The 19,107-nt window shown below is 37.5% G+C and overlaps 1 protein-coding gene across 1 annotated transcript in view; it reads right to left on the bottom strand.

Moving 5' to 3' along the window:
• The window catches only part of msr1 (macrophage scavenger receptor 1), a 30,791-nt gene extending 20,970 nt beyond the window's left edge, over positions 1-9,821 (bottom strand). Inside the window, exons 1-5 of the mRNA XM_012955668.3 lie at positions 9,732-9,821; positions 5,972-6,088; positions 4,200-4,307; positions 3,316-3,629; positions 113-299 (exon numbers count right to left, since the gene is read on the bottom strand). Coding sequence (XP_012811122.2) covers positions 113-299; positions 3,316-3,629; positions 4,200-4,307; positions 5,972-6,080 — 718 coding nt within the window. The 5' untranslated portion in view covers positions 6,081-6,088; positions 9,732-9,821. The remainder of the gene's footprint in view (positions 1-112; positions 300-3,315; positions 3,630-4,199; positions 4,308-5,971; positions 6,089-9,731) is intronic.
• Between the last annotated feature and the right edge of the window lie 9,286 nt (positions 9,822-19,107).

Genomic DNA, 19,107 nt, shown 5'->3' on the forward strand with positions numbered 1-19,107 from the left:
CCTTAAGTCTAAGCATGAAAACCACCTTCTAGCAGCACTATGCCTGGATCAAGGCTTGAAAATGCCCACAGCAGTAGTAATAAGCCCAGAAAATATGTTTTAAATACTTCACCTTGAATTGAAGTTAAATTATTCAAAATAAAGGCTTTTTCCCAATCTTTTAACCTTAGGTCATTAGTGATTTTATTTAACGTCTTTACTTCTTCTTTCATTTCCTTTTCCAAAGTCATACACTCCTGCCTCACTCCTGCAATCTCTGTAGAAGTGTTATGAAAGAAGGATCTCCGTTGTGTAATTTCCTTTAAAAAAAAAAAATAATGAGAAGACAACATTTTTCTATCCTGTTTTTCAACAAAATTCCATTAGTTTTAATTTCTTATAAATCTTAAGGATAGCTAAACCCTAGAATTGTATATGGCAAGAAATACCATATTTTATATACTAAACTGACTAAAGTTTCAGCATCTCTATAATAGCAATGATATCCATCTTGGATCTGTTAGAACTCTCCGGGACAGTGCACATATTCAGTGGGCTCTGAGCAGCTGTTGAGAAGCTGAGCTTAGGGGTCTTTGCAAATTATCCAGCAGAAAATGAGGTTTGTCTGTCATATAAGCAGAAGTTTGATTAATAAATTCTGATGCTGATCGCACTGGTTTCAGAGCTGCCATGCAATGAATCTGAATGAATTACTAATCAGCCTTATACTGTTAGATTTATATTTTCTGTATATTGTGTGTCAGCCCCTAAGCTCAGTAAGTGACAGCAGCACAGAGCAAGTGCAGGGAATCAGCAGAAAAGAAGATGGGGGGCTACTGGGGCATCTTTAGGGGCACAGATCTTTCCTGCTAAAGGCCTGTGGGTGCCTTGGGCTGGTACAGAAACCCAAAACATAATGTACAGTATCTCTATCTTACTACTTTAGCATTAGTTCTCCTTTAAGCATAAGCACAGGGAAGAAGTGCAGAGCACTAGGAGGCATAAGAATGTACCTTATAATGCTCATTCAGCACTTCTTCCCTATGCTTATGCTTAAAGGAGAACTAAAGCTGAAGTAGTAAGATAGAGATACTGTACATTATGTTTTGGGCTTCTTTCTTCCCCTGTGTGGCTGTAGTCTGTATCTTGTGCCGGAAAAAGAAATCTGGTGCTAGGTGCAGACCTCAGAGCCAGGGGGCACAGACCAGCTCTATGGCATGCAGTAAGGGCAGGGCCCCATAATAACCTGCATCCTCTGTTGCTTCCTACCTTGCACCTTTGAATGATGTGCAATACAATTCTGCCAAATGTAACAAAGTGCCCAGACCTGCAGCAATTCTAAACCAGGGAAAGCCAGTGTGAAAATACTTACACCAACAAAAATGGCCCGGAAAAGGTGTTCTCAGATCATTGGTCCCGTACACTGCTTTGGTACTGAATGTACAGTACATAAGAAGCAGTGAGAGCTCAAAAACTAGAATCCAATTGTTTTGTGAAAGAGTTTTAAAAAAGCAAAAATAATTTAAGACGGCAGTGAAAAGATCTGTGTTGTGGCCTCCAAGCCATAGAAAATAATTGGTATGGAACAAATAGCAGAGGGACGCAGGCAAGTTATTCACTAGCCCCAATGGATCAGAGTGACAAGTACAGTACCTTGGCTGGAACCTAGGAATTGCACCAAGGAAGGATGTAAATCATTCACGTTTTCCCATGCCACCTTGCTCCATTTTTTATTGCATCATTAAAAGTAAAGTGTCTTTTACAGACACTCTGGCCCTAGGAGACACGGTGCTCAACTCTATAGCTGTGCAGTCAGCATGACAGTTAAACCAGAGGGTCACTGAAGTGTCTGAAACGTAAATGAGCAATGGAGAAATAGGGGCCATGTCACTTACCTAAATAGAATCAAATGACTGACTTTAATGTAAAGGAAAAAAGAATGTAAGGGAAATGAGGCCAGCGTGTGCAGGATATTTACTGTACGTAGTCCTCTGAGTCAGGGATCCAGCTGGTTCATTACATAATACAGTCATGATTCACTTACTCATCTATTGTTTTTTTCAACCACAATTTGTCAACTCCCCACTGGTTCCTGGCATTTAAGGCCCCCAACAGCTTGAGGAAATTATGCAAATACAGGAAACAAAGCCATTCCGGCTGAAACATGTGCACATTTGTCCAAAACAAAGTAGGAAGATAACAGCGATGTGCTACTTTATCTCCTCACTTTGTATGCAAGCAGTGTTTAAGTACTTCTTGCACATTATCCGATTAGCAAGGGGGAGAAATTAACCTTGGCTTCACTATTCTTCCCATAATAGATACAATAGTAAATATCATTTGTACAATACCATTTAACAAGCTATGAGTGTATTCTGAAATGCTATTATCCATAATCATTTGATGGCACTCAGTGTAAACAGTAATGTTTTGAATGTGGCAACAGCATTGCTCGTACTGCTAGTATGTTTATTGCAACTGTGACTGAAGAATATGGGGCACTCGAAATGTCACATGTTGAAAGGTTAAAGAAATGTCCCCATTGGGTAATTTGTTGTGAGATTCACTTCCCAGATTTATAAATAGCAACCATTAAGTGGATTCCTCATCAGCAACAAATGATCGGTTTTGGCACAACGTTTTCATGATGATGGTAATCTTACTTAAAGAAAAACTATACCCCTGAACAATGTAGGTCTCTATAAAGATATATTGCATAAACAGGCTCATATGTAAAACCCTGCTTCATCAAAATAAATAAAAGAATCTACTTTTTTAGTAGTATGTGCTATTGGGTACTACTAAATAGAAAATTGCCATTTTAAGAATTAAGGGCCGCCCCCTGGGATCATATGATTCACAGTGCACACAAACAAGCCAAGGCACACTTACATGCTAGGCCCCATCAGCCAATGAGTTCTGCCTTTTGTTCCCACACTACTTCCTGTTACAGTTAGAGCTGCATTATTTCCTGTCATGTGATCTCTGAGGGAGCACACAGCCCATCACTAAATGGCGGCTCAAGGGAAAGGATGTAAAGGCCAATATTTACTAATATATATTCCAGTTTAATAGGTCACTTAACATAATATAAATTTGTTGGTTAAGTATTCGTTCTGGGGGTACAGCTTTTCTTTAAGAAAATCGAAGCATTTGTACTGTTGAGGTTTAATTCAACCCAGGAATCCATAGCAACCACCCAGGCACTTGTTGACATTATCTGAACTTCACTCTGCCAGTAAAAGATAACTGCCAGTTGGCTGTTGTGTTTTATTGATTGAGGGAAATTTTTGCTCATGTTGCTACATAAACCCATAGAATACTAATGCCCCTTACCTCTTGCAACATGTACAGGTTTTCCAAGGATGTTGAATTTGCATAGTCTACTTTACTCTTTAATTCTTCAAGTGTTGCTGTTAACTGTTCCACGGTTTTCTGCATTTCATTAAAGAGCAAGTTGTTATCCTGCAAGTTTTGCCTTAACTTCTGCAGATTCTGGGTGTTCGTGGAAAGCTCAGATCTGAAAGCCGACAGGTTCTGGCCAAACTGCTTGAGAATAGTAGCAGATTCATGAGTCGTCTGTGCATTAATATCTCCTTCCTGCTTTTCAGCCAATTCCTGAATGTCTTTTTCATAATTTGAATTCTGAACTACAAAATATAGGCATATTTTAAGACATATATATATATATATGCACACTTTTTGCCTTCACTAAGGCATGACTTGTTTTAGTAGCATTTAGGTATATCACCCTACCTCGATTTGAACCAGTAACCTGCAAGCCTGTATGGTCTCTAAACAATATGAGCAGAGTACTAAGATTCTAATTCAATCCTTTTGGTATAGTTGCAGTTTAAGTAGGCATGGCTTGATTCATCCACTTTTAATCTGGACATAGGTGCTCAGTGTGCCTGTAAAATACCCTGATCTGCCCTCACTCACTGCCAGCTATAGTTCAAGCTAGCTTGCTCCTAGGTGCTCTGATTCAGGGCAGTAACTAGGGGTAGGCAGAAGAGGCACCTAGGGCACCTGGCTGGCTTGGCCCGGCATTACTCTGATTCCTGCTATTGTTGTTCCCTGCTTCTTGCTTCCTTGGTCCTGTCCCTTGTGCTGACTCCCCATGGTTTTGACCCTTGTTTTTCCTGACTTTTAGATTGTCTTACAATTCTACAGTTCTTATACCACTACTAACAGAAGTATAATTGAAAGCAATTGTTTACCTTTGAATCCAATAACAAGAAATAGAATGCTCAGGACAATGACATATAGTACCACAAGGGCAAGGCCAAATAACTTCAGTCTTCGTTGAATGCATGTTAAAGCTGTACCTAGGAAATGATTGCAAGTTTATTTGAATTGCATAATGAACAATAGTCTCTGCAAACAGCTGTTAATGAAAATTTTATATAAAATAACTCAAAACAAGAAGCCTGTCTTTATATATATGTGTATATATATATATATATATCCAAAAAAAAGACCAGCAACACCGAGTTATATTCCAAAAAGATTAATTGTGTATTAAAAACGCATGAACAGCCAACGTTACATTTCGGTCCCCTGAGAGATCTCCTCCCAGACCTGGACTAAAGCATCCACCAACTCCTGGACAGTCTGTGGTGCAACGTGGCGTTGGTGGATGGAGCGAGACATGATGTCCCAGATGGGCTCAATTGGATTCAGGTCTGGGGAACAGGCGGGCCAGTCCATAGCATCAATGCCTTCGTCTTGCAGGAACTGCTGACACACTCCAGCCACATGAGGTCTAGCAATGTCTTGCATTAGGAGGAACCCAGGGCCAACCGCACCAGCATATGGTCTCACAAGGGGTCTGAGGATCTCATCTCGGTACCTAATGGCAGTCAGGCTACCTCTGGCGAGCACATGGAGGGCTGTGCGGGCCCCCAAAGAAATGCCACCCCACACCATTACTTAACCACTGCCAAACCGGTCATGCTAACCGATTTCCTCTCAAGGCAACTTCCGTGATTTTGGGGAAATCGCGGCGCCGCGTATGCCATGCCACCAGCGATTTACATTTTCGCCGGTGGGATGGATTTGTCTGCCAGCAGCCTAAGGGACTTTTCTCTAGAGTAAACAATCCAAACTTGGCCAGTGTTTCTTCATAACTGAAAATTACACTTTCCTTGCTGTATCTATACCCTTTTTAATTCAGGACTATTTTCTAGATTGCCAGTTCATCAAGATCCCCTGCAGTGCAATTAATTGACCTGCATATAGGATGGGCTTAGGAGGGGAAAATGGGTAGTATTAGGTACTTTCGGAGGAGAGGCAGCACCTGGGATATTATACAAATGCCTCTGAATGCTAAAATCTTAGTTAAGTATTAGTATCCAGAAAGAGTTGGATGACTCTGTAAAAATGTAACACTATTGTTATTAAACCCATTTAAAATCCCTTTGAAGCAAACAGAATATGACCTCAGATTTTTTTTTTTTTTTTGCCTTATTCTAAATCAGCAATGTTATGTGAGATTTACTCAGACAAAAATTTGAACTTAATGTATCTGTTTCTGAACTCAACTATTATATTTAATATTTAATAATTAGCTTTAACACTAGGTGCAAAAATGGGTTTCAGATTACAACCAAGTGCCTACTTTGGATATAAGGGTAATATGCAGAAAGTAGCCGAATGTGCCTACTTTGAGACCCTAAGCACATTATACTTCACTATAAGGAAGGGTAATACATAACACCTGACTTGACAAGGCAGTAAGTACAGGGTTCCCTTTCCATTTTAGATGTTCAGTGTTGGACCAGTTGAAATGAACACAGGGTGAGAAGGTGGACTCCCATGTCTTGTCTGCTTGTCTCCTTACCTGGCCGGTGCAAGCTCTTCTCATTTGTTTGTATTTAGACCTCAGATAGTAAACAAGACCTTCTAATTTACACAAATAATTGTGCTAGAGAGAAAATTGCCTTGTTTCCCTAGGCCCCTAACTGTAACTAGATCTAGTACAAATACTTACTTGAAGGTAGCAGAGATTTCAGCGACTGGGTATCAAACTGCACCGTACCAGGCTCATCAAGGCAAGCAACATTATCACGGTTGTCACTTGATTTTGCCCAATGTGCCATTTAAACAGCTGTCATATAAAGAGAAACACAATTATACATGCAACATAATCTATATTATACGAAGCTGTTGTAATGTGTTTTTCAAAGATCCTATTTGAGCTTTCTACCATAAGAAGAAGTTTATGTTTTAATTCATTTCTAGACTTTGGCTGCCTTTAAAAATTCCATATGATTATTGGAGTCTATATTATATAAATAAGCCCCACCCTTACCCATCTGCTGCCTACATTTGACATTTTCAGATTATGAGGAAAATGGGGGTTTAATTGGGAAGGGCCATATAAATATATTAAAGTAGGTTGGATCAGGTGTCAAATGCAATACTTTCATTTTCACTGTTCTGCATAGCTTAGTGCAACAAATTAAAAACCAGTAGAACTTTTAATTAAACCTATAGACTGACTGCATTTCAGACTAAGCTGTATCTTCCGGGTTCATTTTGAACATGTGTATATAGTTAGTTGCCATAGTGTAGATAAATAGCCACCCTATTCAAATAAATACAATATAAATGTATAATGTATATGTAGAGAAAAAAAGACAGCGAGAACATTCCTTTAGCCAAACAATCATACTGTATATACATGGGTGCTAATAAAACTACAACTGCAGGTCGAAAGATGTAAGCAAATCTTTGATTGGTTGCTATGGGTAATTGGACTGGGGAATTGGTGGACAATATGTTTTATCTGAGCATTCCCACAGGATTTATATTTTTGGAGTTCTAGTGGAACTTTAATGTGTTGACATAACTCATTTGACAAATTTGTCAAATGTTATTAATGGAAAACTATACCCCCAAACAATGTAGGTCTCTATAAAGATGTATTGCATAAACAAACTTATATGTAAAACCCTGCTACATCTAAATAAACCATTTTCATAAAAATATACTTTTTTAGTAGTATGTAGTAGTATAGGTAATATTAAATAGAAAATTGCCATTTTAAGAATTAAGGGCCGCCTCCTGGGATCATAGGATTCACAGTGCACACAAACAAGCCAAGGCACACATACATGCTAGGCCCCATCAGCTAATTAATGGACAGAGTTCTGCATTATATCTGGTCATGTGATCTCTGAGGGAGCACACAGCCCATCACTAAATGGTGGCTCAAGGGAAAGGATAGATTCTTTAATAGGTCACTTAATATAATATAAACTATCTGTTGGTTAAGTATTCCTTCTGGTGGTACAGTTTTCCTTTAAGTAATACAAGATTATCTTTACTTGACTTGAAAGTTTTTAGTCATTTGACAAGAACAATGTAACGGTGGCACCGACACACGTTGCTAATGATTATGATTTGACTTATGTGACTGAATTTTACACTAAAACTGGGTTTGTATAAAGCTCTGTATATTGCAGTGCATAATGCAGGCAAACTAAAGTAATAAATTCTGAATGACCTTTAATTTTTTTTCATGTTTCTGGTGCAGTTTATGCAATACAATTGCGCTAGCATTTCCATTACAATATAACAACTGATTAAGTGTACATTCCACTTTCTACAGCCTTTCCTGGGAACATTAGAATCAATTTACATTTGAAAAGTGAGGCAGGTTTTGCATATGTGTCGGCATGTAGCCAGCATCTACTAGCCGGGTGGCAATTGGTTGGGTGATTTATTCACTGGCTATTTTTATGTCTCTGTTCAGTAAAAGAACAAGTTTTCATTTTGATTTAAAGGCTTTGGGGGCTGACCTTTATTTCTATTCTTACATATTAACAACATACCAAAATCTACACAAAAACCTACTAATGCACATGAACCTTCCAACTCCCATAGCCCTCTCAAAATAGAATGCAAATATGAAAATGGACAAAATGTGCATTATTCTTTTGTTCATATTTCTTAAATATATACAGGTATTTTGAAAAGTATGGAAAAACTAACCCTAATATTGTCCATAAAATCTTAATACGAAACTTGGACTGGTCTGGGGCAGTTTCTGTACTGCCAAATGCTACTGAGATAGGAAAAAGGCTACATAGCTGAATATCGACTTAAACAGAGGTGACAGTGTGATTTCCCAGTAATTCTGTGATACTTATAGTTAAATTGGGCACCAGATTTTCTTTTGGAACCAATATTCCTTCATTATTAAGAAGATATATCATTGAGAGTAGGACTCTTGCAGTAAAAATAACAGTTTATCCTTACACTTATATTATCATAATAATACTACTTGGGTTCTATAGGTATACACCAATTATATTTGTGATTGCTGAACAACTCAACAGACCCTCATTCTGGGAATACAGCTACTCATCTTAGCACTTAAACTCCTATAGCAAGATAGTTACACTGTATTTTCTTCAACTTACCAAATGGGGGCCATTAGTGATGAGTGATTTTTTTTTCGCCAGGCATAGATTCGCAGCGAATTTCCGCATTTCGCGGAACTTCCGAGAAAATTCACCCCCCAAAAAAATTTGTTGCATGTCAAAAAAAAGTTGCGTCGCGACAAAATGGGCATGGTCGCTTAAAAAAATGAGCATGGGAGTCAAAAAAAATATTTCGTTGATTTTTTGCCATTTCTCGAATTTTTTGGTGAAGCAAATCGGGACAGCTTTTCCTCATCACTAGAGACCACCCTTCCCTATGGCAGAGTGCTGTCATTCCCCAGGGAGAAGTGCTGCCTGAATAATATTAATGTCCCTACTCTTGCACTTCTGCCCAGGGAAAAGTAAATTACCTCTTATATGTCTTAGGGCAGTGGCACACGGGGAGATAAGTCGCTCACGATAAATCTTCACTATTGCGGGCGACTAATCTCCCTGACATGCCATCCCACCAGCAAGAATGTAAATTGGCGGAGGGATGGCATACGCATCGCTTCGGGTTTTTTTCCGAAACTCCAGGCGACCAAAGCAATCCTAATGCCATCCCACCAGCGATTTACATTCTTGCCAGTGGGATGGCATGTCGGGGAGATTAGTCGCCCGCAATAGTGAATATTTATCCCCCCGTGTTCCACTGCCCTTGAACTTTGCTAATCTATAGGTGTGCATAGCAAGGATTTACAACAACTGTAATTACAATCATAAACCAATTCTAAGCATAATCAGCCCTCTCAAACTAACACCATCTCCATTTATTACCCAAACATTTTCTCACTGGTGACAGATCAGTAATAAAAAGTACTGAAAACTGAAAGCATAGGGGGCATAAGTAGTGAGTGTTGAGAAATGACTTATTAGCATGTATTTATATAGCCCTGACACTAGCTCGCCCAGTAAGCTTATAACACTCCTAAAACACTCAGACAGTTTACTGGGAGAAAACCTAGCACCCATAAAATCTAATGCCAGAGCTGCAAGCGAACCACTAAACCATTGTGCCAGGAATAAAACCATCTAAATGTAAGCTTTATTAGAAACAATCGCATTAAGCCACAATTGCCATATGCAACAACTCCTAACAGTGTGAATATTCAGCCTACATATCTGAGAGGAAGCCAAAAGATGTAATTTTTTTATACATAATCTAATCTAAGAATAGATCTCATCAAAGGCTGATAAGTTTTACTGGAATATGAATACAGCTACATCTACTGTATATTCCATATACATGTATGTCTAAAATATGTATGTACATATATAAATACATATATAGTTAATAAAATTAAACATGTTAACTGTTCTTACCGTTTCCACATGGAGTTTAACTTTCAGCCTAAACAGATCACTGCAGAGTTCCTTAAATATCTTTCTGGAAGAATAGGGAACTAAACCCAGTGAACCTCTGACGCTGCATTATATATACTGTGCAAAGGGATTTTTTAAACCCATAATAAATACAGATAAAGACCAATGTGACAAAGTGTTGTGCAGCATTGTGCAACTGTGGAAATAAAAGCATTAACCCCTTATATATATATATATGATAAATTTTAATTCTAATACAAACAATATACTATATCAGTGCTGTCCAACTTCTGTGGTACCAAGGGCCAGAATTTTTCTGGCCTACATGGTGGAGTGCCAATAATGGAAGCTCGTTTTGACAACTCCCCTTTTTAAACCACACCCACTTCAAACCACACCCATGTTATCACAAGAGCTTTTAAGACCATACCCACATTAATGGTGGTTGCGGAGCAAAAACCCAAATGGTTGGTGCTTACTGTAAGGATATCACCCTTCATTCATATGTGAAAGAATTATATTATGTCATATTAAGACATACCCTTAATTCCATATGCTTCCTCCTCCCCCATGGATACAGCAACCCCCAGCAAATAATTACTCACCATAGGGACCATATAATGACTATTTCCAACTGCTTACAGACTCCCAGAACAAACCCCTGCCAGGTTCACTTCCCACAGGCAGCATAAGGCAGGCAGAGTATGGCACACACATGCAGCATAGATCAGGCAGAGTATGGCACTTACAGGCAGTATAAATCAGGCAGATTATTGCACACACAGGAAGCATAAGGCAGGCAGAGTATGGCACACACAGGCAGTATAAGGCAGGCAGATTATTGCACACACAGGAAGCATAAGGCAGGCAGAGTATGGCACACACAGGCAGCATAGGGGAGGCAGAGTATGGCACACACAGGCAGCATAGGCAGGCAGAGTATGGCACACACAGGCAGCATAGGGCAGGAAGAGTATGGCACACACAGGCAGCATAGGGCAGGAAGAGTATGGCACACACACAGGCAGCATAGGGCAGGAAGAGTATGGCACACACAAGCAGTTTTTGGGCTGTGGGCCCCACAAATTAAATTTTTGTCCTGGGCCCACTGCTACCTTAATATAGTCCTGCATAAATCCACGTTGGTGGCAAAACAATGCTATTGGTTTATTTTAATGTTTTTAGTAGCCTTAAGGACACTTGCTCCAAATAACATACCAGCTTTGTCAGAACTGGCACTTAATTTTGAGCAGCGTGGATCTCCATACCTTAAATTTACTAAAAAATAATTTCAACATTATAAACAACTCATATGATTGTTTTGCCTCCAATAAGGATTAATTATATCTTAGTTAGGCTCAAGTAAATGGTACTGTTTTATTTTTACAAAGAAAAGGGAAATCATTTTTTCCAAATTTTTGGAATTTTTTTTAGTAAAATGGAGTCTGTGGCAGATGGCTTTTCTGTAATCAGAGCTTTCTGCATAACTGGTTTCTGGGTTAGGGATCTTATACCTGTATAGTATTGTATTTGTCTTCTAAATCCTCAGATGTTCTCTGTATTTGGCTGATTATAGGTGTAAAAACCATTGCAATTTGTCAGTGATTTTCATGCAAAGCATTAACATTTTCCAATGTATATTTAAACATGCTTATACATATGGATCTGCATGAATTTGTGAAGATGAATGGATATGTGAAGTTCTGATTATCTAGAATGCATAAGCATCTGTAACAACCATTGGAAAATATTGTAAGATAACAATATCTGACTAATTGGACCTGCTGATTAAGTAATGGTTAGTTGGGCTGGAAATGTGACAGAAACACATCATTTTATGCAGTTTTATTCAGCGTTTTAAACATTAGACGTTTGCATAGCCTAAAATGAATGCTGTTAGGGAATATAAATATACTTGTGCCATATACTGTTAAAACATTAAACCAAAAGTATGAAATAAAAAGGCATTAAAAGTGAGGTAAGATGGATAAAAAATGACATTTTTAAGGCTTGATTATAAAATGTTCAGTTTACTATTGAGAAATGAATCTAATATTACAGACCTACTATTTTTTCCAGTCCATGAATCATCGCTCCTTTCTCTCCAGCTGACAAGGTCAACATTTAGCACATTCTACACATGAATCCCTCAAGCTGCTGGGGTTTGATCACATTCTAGATCTGTTGTTTTATAAATATGATTCTGGAAAAAGAACATTTTTACAACATGGCGTCAGCAAATACACTGTAAAACAAAAAAAACAAATGAATAAATATTTATAAAGAGCGATAGTTAATATGAATTAGCTACAACTGAATATTCATTCATGAGCTTATGATACCAACCCTCTTATATGATATTTAGCAGGGTGCTTGACTACAAACACACTTGCTTTACTTTCTGATAGTACAATATATGGCCAGGCGTTTTTGGACACTGCTTCTTCTGCATGTTGAGTTGACTATTTAAGCCACAGCCCTCATAGCCAACACAAGTGGCATTAAATTATACAATTTATACACCCAATGCACGAAGCAAGGTCCATACAGAATGGGTTTGTACAGATGTATAAGAACTAGTTTGAATAACACAAAGCCCTGATCTCAATCCAACTGTACACCTGTAGGATGTACTGGAACTCCACTGCCCAAACTAGTTGTAGAAGAAAGTTAATTCTACCCCTACTGCAATACAAACCTCTGCTGCTACAGAACATTAACATTTTACGGGCTTTTATTACAAATTAGATTAAACAAGCTTGTTGTGTTTGGCAATCAGGCTCCTTATCCATCCCTAACCACGGCAGAATGAGCTCTGTAAACAAGAGAACAAAAAGAATTTTATGCTATGACAGACAGAAAGGGAATAGGCTGAAACCTTTACTTGGGAGTGTCCCTATGTTACTGTCCCTGACCCACTGATTTAAAGCCTGAAACATCAAATCATGTACAATGTATGCACAAACACAGGGCATTACAATGGTAAGTGCTGTTTTGGCAGCAAAGAGAAGACCAACATAATTAGTACCATTGGTTTTGAAATAAGATGTTGGACAGGAAGATGCCCACATGCTTTTGGCCATATAGTATATTTATAATATGGTTTACTTTCAAACACCAGTAGAATGCTTGGCAATGCGCCAGCAAGTTTTTACATTAAATTTACAACAAACAGGGTCTTACAATAATTTAACAAACAAGGGTTATAAAATAACCTTCCATTCCAGTTAAAGACTGACTAAAGAAACCTACACTATAATTTTGCTCTCATTATTATCCGTCACTTCCAGAGAATATTACTAAGGTTGTTGCCCAAAAGACAACAGTTCTGAAATAGAAGAGAACAATTCTGAAATAGAAATCACAATATACCCTGACACTTGCTTTCCTAGAAATACCTGTATCTATCCTGTAACTATTAAAGGAGCTGCTCAGAAAAATATTAGGAAAAATCTAGAGCCTCTAGACAGCTGACTTAAGCACATAAGTAAGGACACGAAGGGACTCAAAATTAGACAGCACTTCTGTCCAGGTCCTGGCTGGGTTTTGCACCTCATGTCATAGGCAATAGGCAAAACTTACAGGGCACCACTGGGGCTGGGGGGCAATAACTTGTTCATTTGAATAATGCACAAGTTATGGGACAGAAAGGAGGTAGGGGGGATGCCACAGGCTGCACTGTATATCTCCGTATTCTAAGATCTTAGAATTGGGACTTAAGCATTGTTAAAGAGTCAGAATATAAACCAAAGCCCCCACCCAATTTGAATTAAGCAACTACTCCAACCATAGAATGGGCAAGACCACTGTCCTTTTTTCCACCTTCTATGATCTCCTCTCTGCTCTTCATCTATTTCACTTTTTTCCATTTCTACTAATTCATAATTCAAAACTATACTTTTGGGGTATGTCCAGTTAATATACCCTAGGTGATAACTTCATTTTGTGTTCATTATTATATAAAATCAATTAAAACTGTTTAAAAATCCTCATTATCTGGAACTTCCATGTTCTGCACAGAGGAATTTAGAAATTTTTGGAAAAAGACCCATGGGTTCATTGAATCCTTTTCTCTCAGTGTGCTCTCATTATGACAAAAGTTTTAGCAGAAAAGGAAGGAAAAGTTTTACCATGTGTGTGCACATGTCATGTCATGTTGTTTGTGTTGTTTAATTGAAAAGAAACCATTTGGCATTTTGGCCCTGATTAATCCCATTCTAAAGAATGATAATGTGGTCAGGTAGATTAGCCAGTCTGCAAAATCCTCATGAAAAAGGGCAAAATTGTCTAATTAAAAGAGCCCTTGATGGAGCAGAATACAAAAATATAAATTTCAGATGTTTTCTTCTGCTCAGAGGCTATATCAGAATACCCTAATCCTCCCAAAAATGCATTTCTTTGCTTTTTTCCCAAGAGGAATACAACAGCAGTTACGTCCATAACATAAGAAAAATGAGAACAGAAACTTGCTGCATCAGTATTTACTTGAGAAAATGTTGTTCTGTAAATGTCAGATTAATGCAATCTAATCTTCAGAAAAACGTCACTGTTTAGTTGGAATTATTACACAGAAGGACAAGAGTAGAAATGTTTCCATCAGTAAAGAAGGTCATATTGAAGGCTACATTTAGGTTTAATATAATGCAAATTCTGTAACATGCAATGGAATTTGGGTATAGGAAACCTGATATCCAGAAAGCTCTGAATTACAGAAGGGCCATCTCCCATAGAGTCCATTTTAAGCAAATAACCTTTTTTAGGAACAGGTATGGGATCCCTTATCTAGAAACCTGTTATCCAGAAAGCGCCGAATTACAGAAAATAACCCCATTTTAATCAAATAATTCAGAATTTTAAAACTGATTTCCGTTTTCAATGTAATAATAAAACAGTACCTTTTAACTGATCCCAATTTAGATATAAAGAATTCTTATTGGATGCAAAACAATCCTATTGGGTTTATTTAATGTTTTATTGATTTTTTAGTAGACTATGGAAAGACCCCTTATCCGGAATACCCTTGGTCCCAAGCATTTTGGATAATGGGTCCTATACCTGTATTTGCTTTTTATGAATTATAATGAAACATTACTTTGTACTTAGTTAGCTAAGCAGCATAAATCCAAACCTCTGGCAAAATTTTTCTGTTGGGTTAAAGTAATGCTTAAAAGTTTTTTAGCTGACTTAATGAACATTGATCCAAATTATAGGAATAAACAATTATCTGTCTAAAACATTGTTGATAATAGATCCTATACCCAACTACTATATTATCTAATGACTAATCCCACTTTGCTTCAATGTCTGAATGCTCATATTTCACTATTTCATACTATAGATCCTACAGATGTTTCTAGTCATGATATTGTAAAACAATTTGATCCATCAGCTTTTCCGTTTTGTGTCCAAACAACATAGCAGCGCACACAAGACTTCTGTTTACTGTTCAGGTTCACTTAGAGAAAGAGAAAAAGAATCTGGCTAATCAATGTGGCAGACTGAATTAACTGTAGTAGCTAAAGAAGGTAAGGTCTTCTAGTTAATATCTCTATACACATAGCTATAAGCGAAGTACTTTTTACTTTGACTATTTCTGTTCCTCAGTAAATGCATGTTCCTAGCTAAAGGCCTTTGGTGGTTAATATTTCTCCTAAAAGTGTGTATTAAAGTTATGGCACAGCTTGGAGACCCCTTTCTCCACTATTACTACAAGGGCACAGCTGAGAGAGCCTATTTCTATAGTTTTTTTGTGTATGTGAATTGAAGACTAACAATTTTCAGAACATCCTAGCCCAGCTATAGTGGATTGTGTACTTAGGCTGAAATGTTAAAATTATGGGTAATTTAGGATTGAAACTAATCTGAGAGATTTTGGAATTCTTGGTGTCTTGCTACTGAATTTTGAGGAAGTTAATTAAATGACATACAGGTATGGGATCCCTTATCCGGAAACCCGTTATCCAGAAAGTTCCAAATTACGGAAAGGCCATCTCCCATAGATTATATTATTATTATATTATTATTATTATAAGCAAATAATTCTAATTTTTAAAAATTATTTCCTTTTTCTCTATAATAATAAAACAGTACCTTGTACTTGATCCCAACTAAGATATAATTACCCCTTATTGGGGGCAGAACAGTCCTATTGGGTTTATTCAATATTTAAATGATTTTTAGCAGACTTATGGTATGGAGATCCAAATTACAGAAAGATCCCTTATCCGGAAAACCCCAGGTCCCGAGCATTCTGGATAACAGGTCCCATACCTGTATTAATAATATTGTACATTCTTATTTTTAATGTTCTTAGCATATTTATGTTTTCAACCTGTTTCAAGATCCCATTCGCACAACGCTATGGAAAGCTCAGAAATGCCATGAATCCAGCAGGTGGGAGACTGCTCTTTCTGTACGTGCGCATTTGGGGGAAGCAGTTCTTTAGACGGCCCCCTGTACCCTATGAAGCAGCAACAGAGAAATATCAGCACTGCAGGTTACCTGCCAGAACATCTTGTGCCTGGATAGAATCATGTATCTCAAACGCCTGCTGTTAAACTGAAGTATGGAAATATTTAAGCTGTAAGCATTGATTTAAGGTCTACATTTATTTATGAACTTTTTGGTATTGTGCCCAGAAAGCACAGTAAATTTATTTGTAATGGAAGGAAATACCTTCTATAAAATAAATAGTACTTCAGATTTTTGTTAATCTTTGATGCAAGCTAAAATATCTAACATTGACTAAATGTCTAATAAATAACCGAAATAGACCAAATTGCCTTTCCTTCCTATAGAAAGCTTCACATTCATTCAAAAAACACTGAACGCTCTGGGTTAAAGGCAGGAGCAGAAATGAATGTTTATTGTGTCCTCGTAACGATTTTTCTTTAAACAAATGAATGTGTTTCCTTCATGTTTATTTATCTGTCTCAAATGTTGACTACAAATAAAAACAAGTATAAAATCAAGTCCCTGTTTTAAAATGTACTTCCAAAGAAAAGCATTTGAACTTTAATGCAGAACAAACTATGTAATGAGTGTAGTGGTTTTCCCAGAGCCTGCCTGACATCATTATCGTTATGATGATTATTATGTGCGTATATGCTGTATGTTCTGTATATGTGCTGGTCTCCTTCTGTCTATAGGGGGATTCCTTCATTCTAAGTTTTCCCAACAGCTGATAGTAACGGCTCAGGGAGAGAAAATTAAACATACTGTATGTTGCACAGGGTACTTATGGCTCACCATTTATTTTGGTAAGAAACAAAACGTCAACACTGCAGATGTTTTCACTAAAACAGAAAGACAGATAATGGATGCCAATAGATGGACAGAAATCATCAGCCCATTTCTCTATCCATGTATTCTGTCTCCTCCTAAAAAGGGTCGACCACCTGTGAGTTAACTTTAGGTATGATGTACAGAGTGCCATTCTGAGACAGTTTGCATTCATTCTTAATTGCTATTGTTTGCAGTCTTTTTGTAATGTTAATTTAAAAAATATATATTTTACTTTCTGTTAATAAGCTCCCTAGTTTGGAATTGCAGCAGCTATCTCGTTGCTAGGCTCCAAATTACATTAGCAATCAAGGAGTGGCTTGAATGGGAGAGGGCCTGAACAGAAAGATAAGTAAATAAAAGTATTAAAAATTAACAATAACAACAAAATTGTAGCCTCACAGAGCAATAGTTTTTTGGTTCAAAAACAATAAAACATAAAAAAATAAAGACCAGTTGAAAAATAAAATAAGCCATTCTCTAATATACTAAATATTAACATTAAACAGTAACTAAAGGTAAACTACCTCTTTAAAGCTGCCCTTTGTTATACATAGGTCTAAGGGTAAATGTCTGTAATGGCACAATCTTTCTAAAATAGAGATAGATAGATAGATAGATAGATAGATAGATAGATAGATAGATAGATAGATGAAGCAGGTGATGGAAACATCTGCAACATTAACCTTTTGTTTCTCAATAAAGTGAATGATGAGCAACAAGTACCATGCACAACATATGCTTTACTAAAATCCGATTCAAGAGTATTTAGATTGCTGATAGGCAGGCACACAGACAAATTGCAGATAATGGCATATGCCCACTACTGTAAAAAGGGATATTAGAAGTGACAGGGGAGTTCGGTATCATATAAAGTCATAATACTTCAGTGTTTAAATGTGACAAAATGTAAAGGTATCTCCTACTATGCTGATATTCAGAGAGTGGACAGTTTATGACATATACCTGGCAACCCTAATAAGCTGGTGGTGCTCTACATAGCCATGCCTAAGCAAGGAGGATGCCATAGAAGTATAAAAAACTATTAGTAGGCCTTTCTTTGCTTGAGCAGAGTTGCACATGTTCACAAGCCCTACAGAACTTTCTAATATTGTCTAAATTGTACTTAATGTGTTGTTATTTTACAAGCCAAGATCATCTGTACTACACTGCTTTAAAAGAAAGACTACACTGGTTTATTTCAAAGTGCCAGACCTTTAAAAAAAAAACATGACATTGGCAAAGTTCAGTTCAGTCATTGACATCTTTGAGCAGAAAGAGCAGTACAATGTCACGGTACAGGTATGGGACCTGTTATCCAGAATGCTCTGGAATAGACCTAATAGGCTTGTTTTGCCTCCAATAAGGATTAATTATATCTTAGTTGGGATCAAGTACAAGGTTCTGTTTTATTATTACAGAATATAATAATGTGAATGATGGTAGCTGATTAACGGAGAAGGAAAGTCATTTCGAATGTATTTGGCATTTTACTGCCAATACATTCGCAACATTAGTGCCACCTAGAAGGTTATATTTATTCAGCAGAAAGCTTTACTATACCTGATTAAAGACCCCTAGAAGCTCCCTCCGATAGCAGCTGCCATTTTAGCTTGGTCTTGGTAGCTGCAGTTAAAGCCCTTGGAAGCTCAGGTCACAAATTCCCAAGGGAGGGGGAAGTGAGTTTTTATGCATTCTTATGGGAGGGGGGAGCAGGAGAAGGGAAGGAGAGAGGGAAGAACTGAGCAGACTCAAGCCCCAAACCTAAAGGAGCCCTAAAAGAGAGTAAGTCTGATATCGAAGAACATGTTCCCAAAAAAGGAGACAAGAAATCCTGTGTTTCTTTTGATAGAGAGCTCAGTGCAGCGTTTCTGTAAGTGCTTATGGCTGTATTTACACAGACCTTTCTGATAAAGCTTACTTAGTTTTTACCTTTCCTTCTCCTTTAAAAATCATATTTATAGGATTAGATATTGTGGATTTTGGGGGAGGGGATACTCTGTAATCAGGAAGGAAGTCAGGAAGGAGTTATATAGATACTGTTGATAAAAATACATAATATATAGGAAATCTAAAATCCTCTCTTGCCAGATAA

The sequence above is a fragment of the Xenopus tropicalis genome, chromosome 1, assembly GCF_000004195.4.
Source record: "Xenopus tropicalis strain Nigerian chromosome 1, UCB_Xtro_10.0, whole genome shotgun sequence".
Taxonomy (NCBI): domain Eukaryota; kingdom Metazoa; phylum Chordata; class Amphibia; order Anura; family Pipidae; genus Xenopus; species Xenopus tropicalis.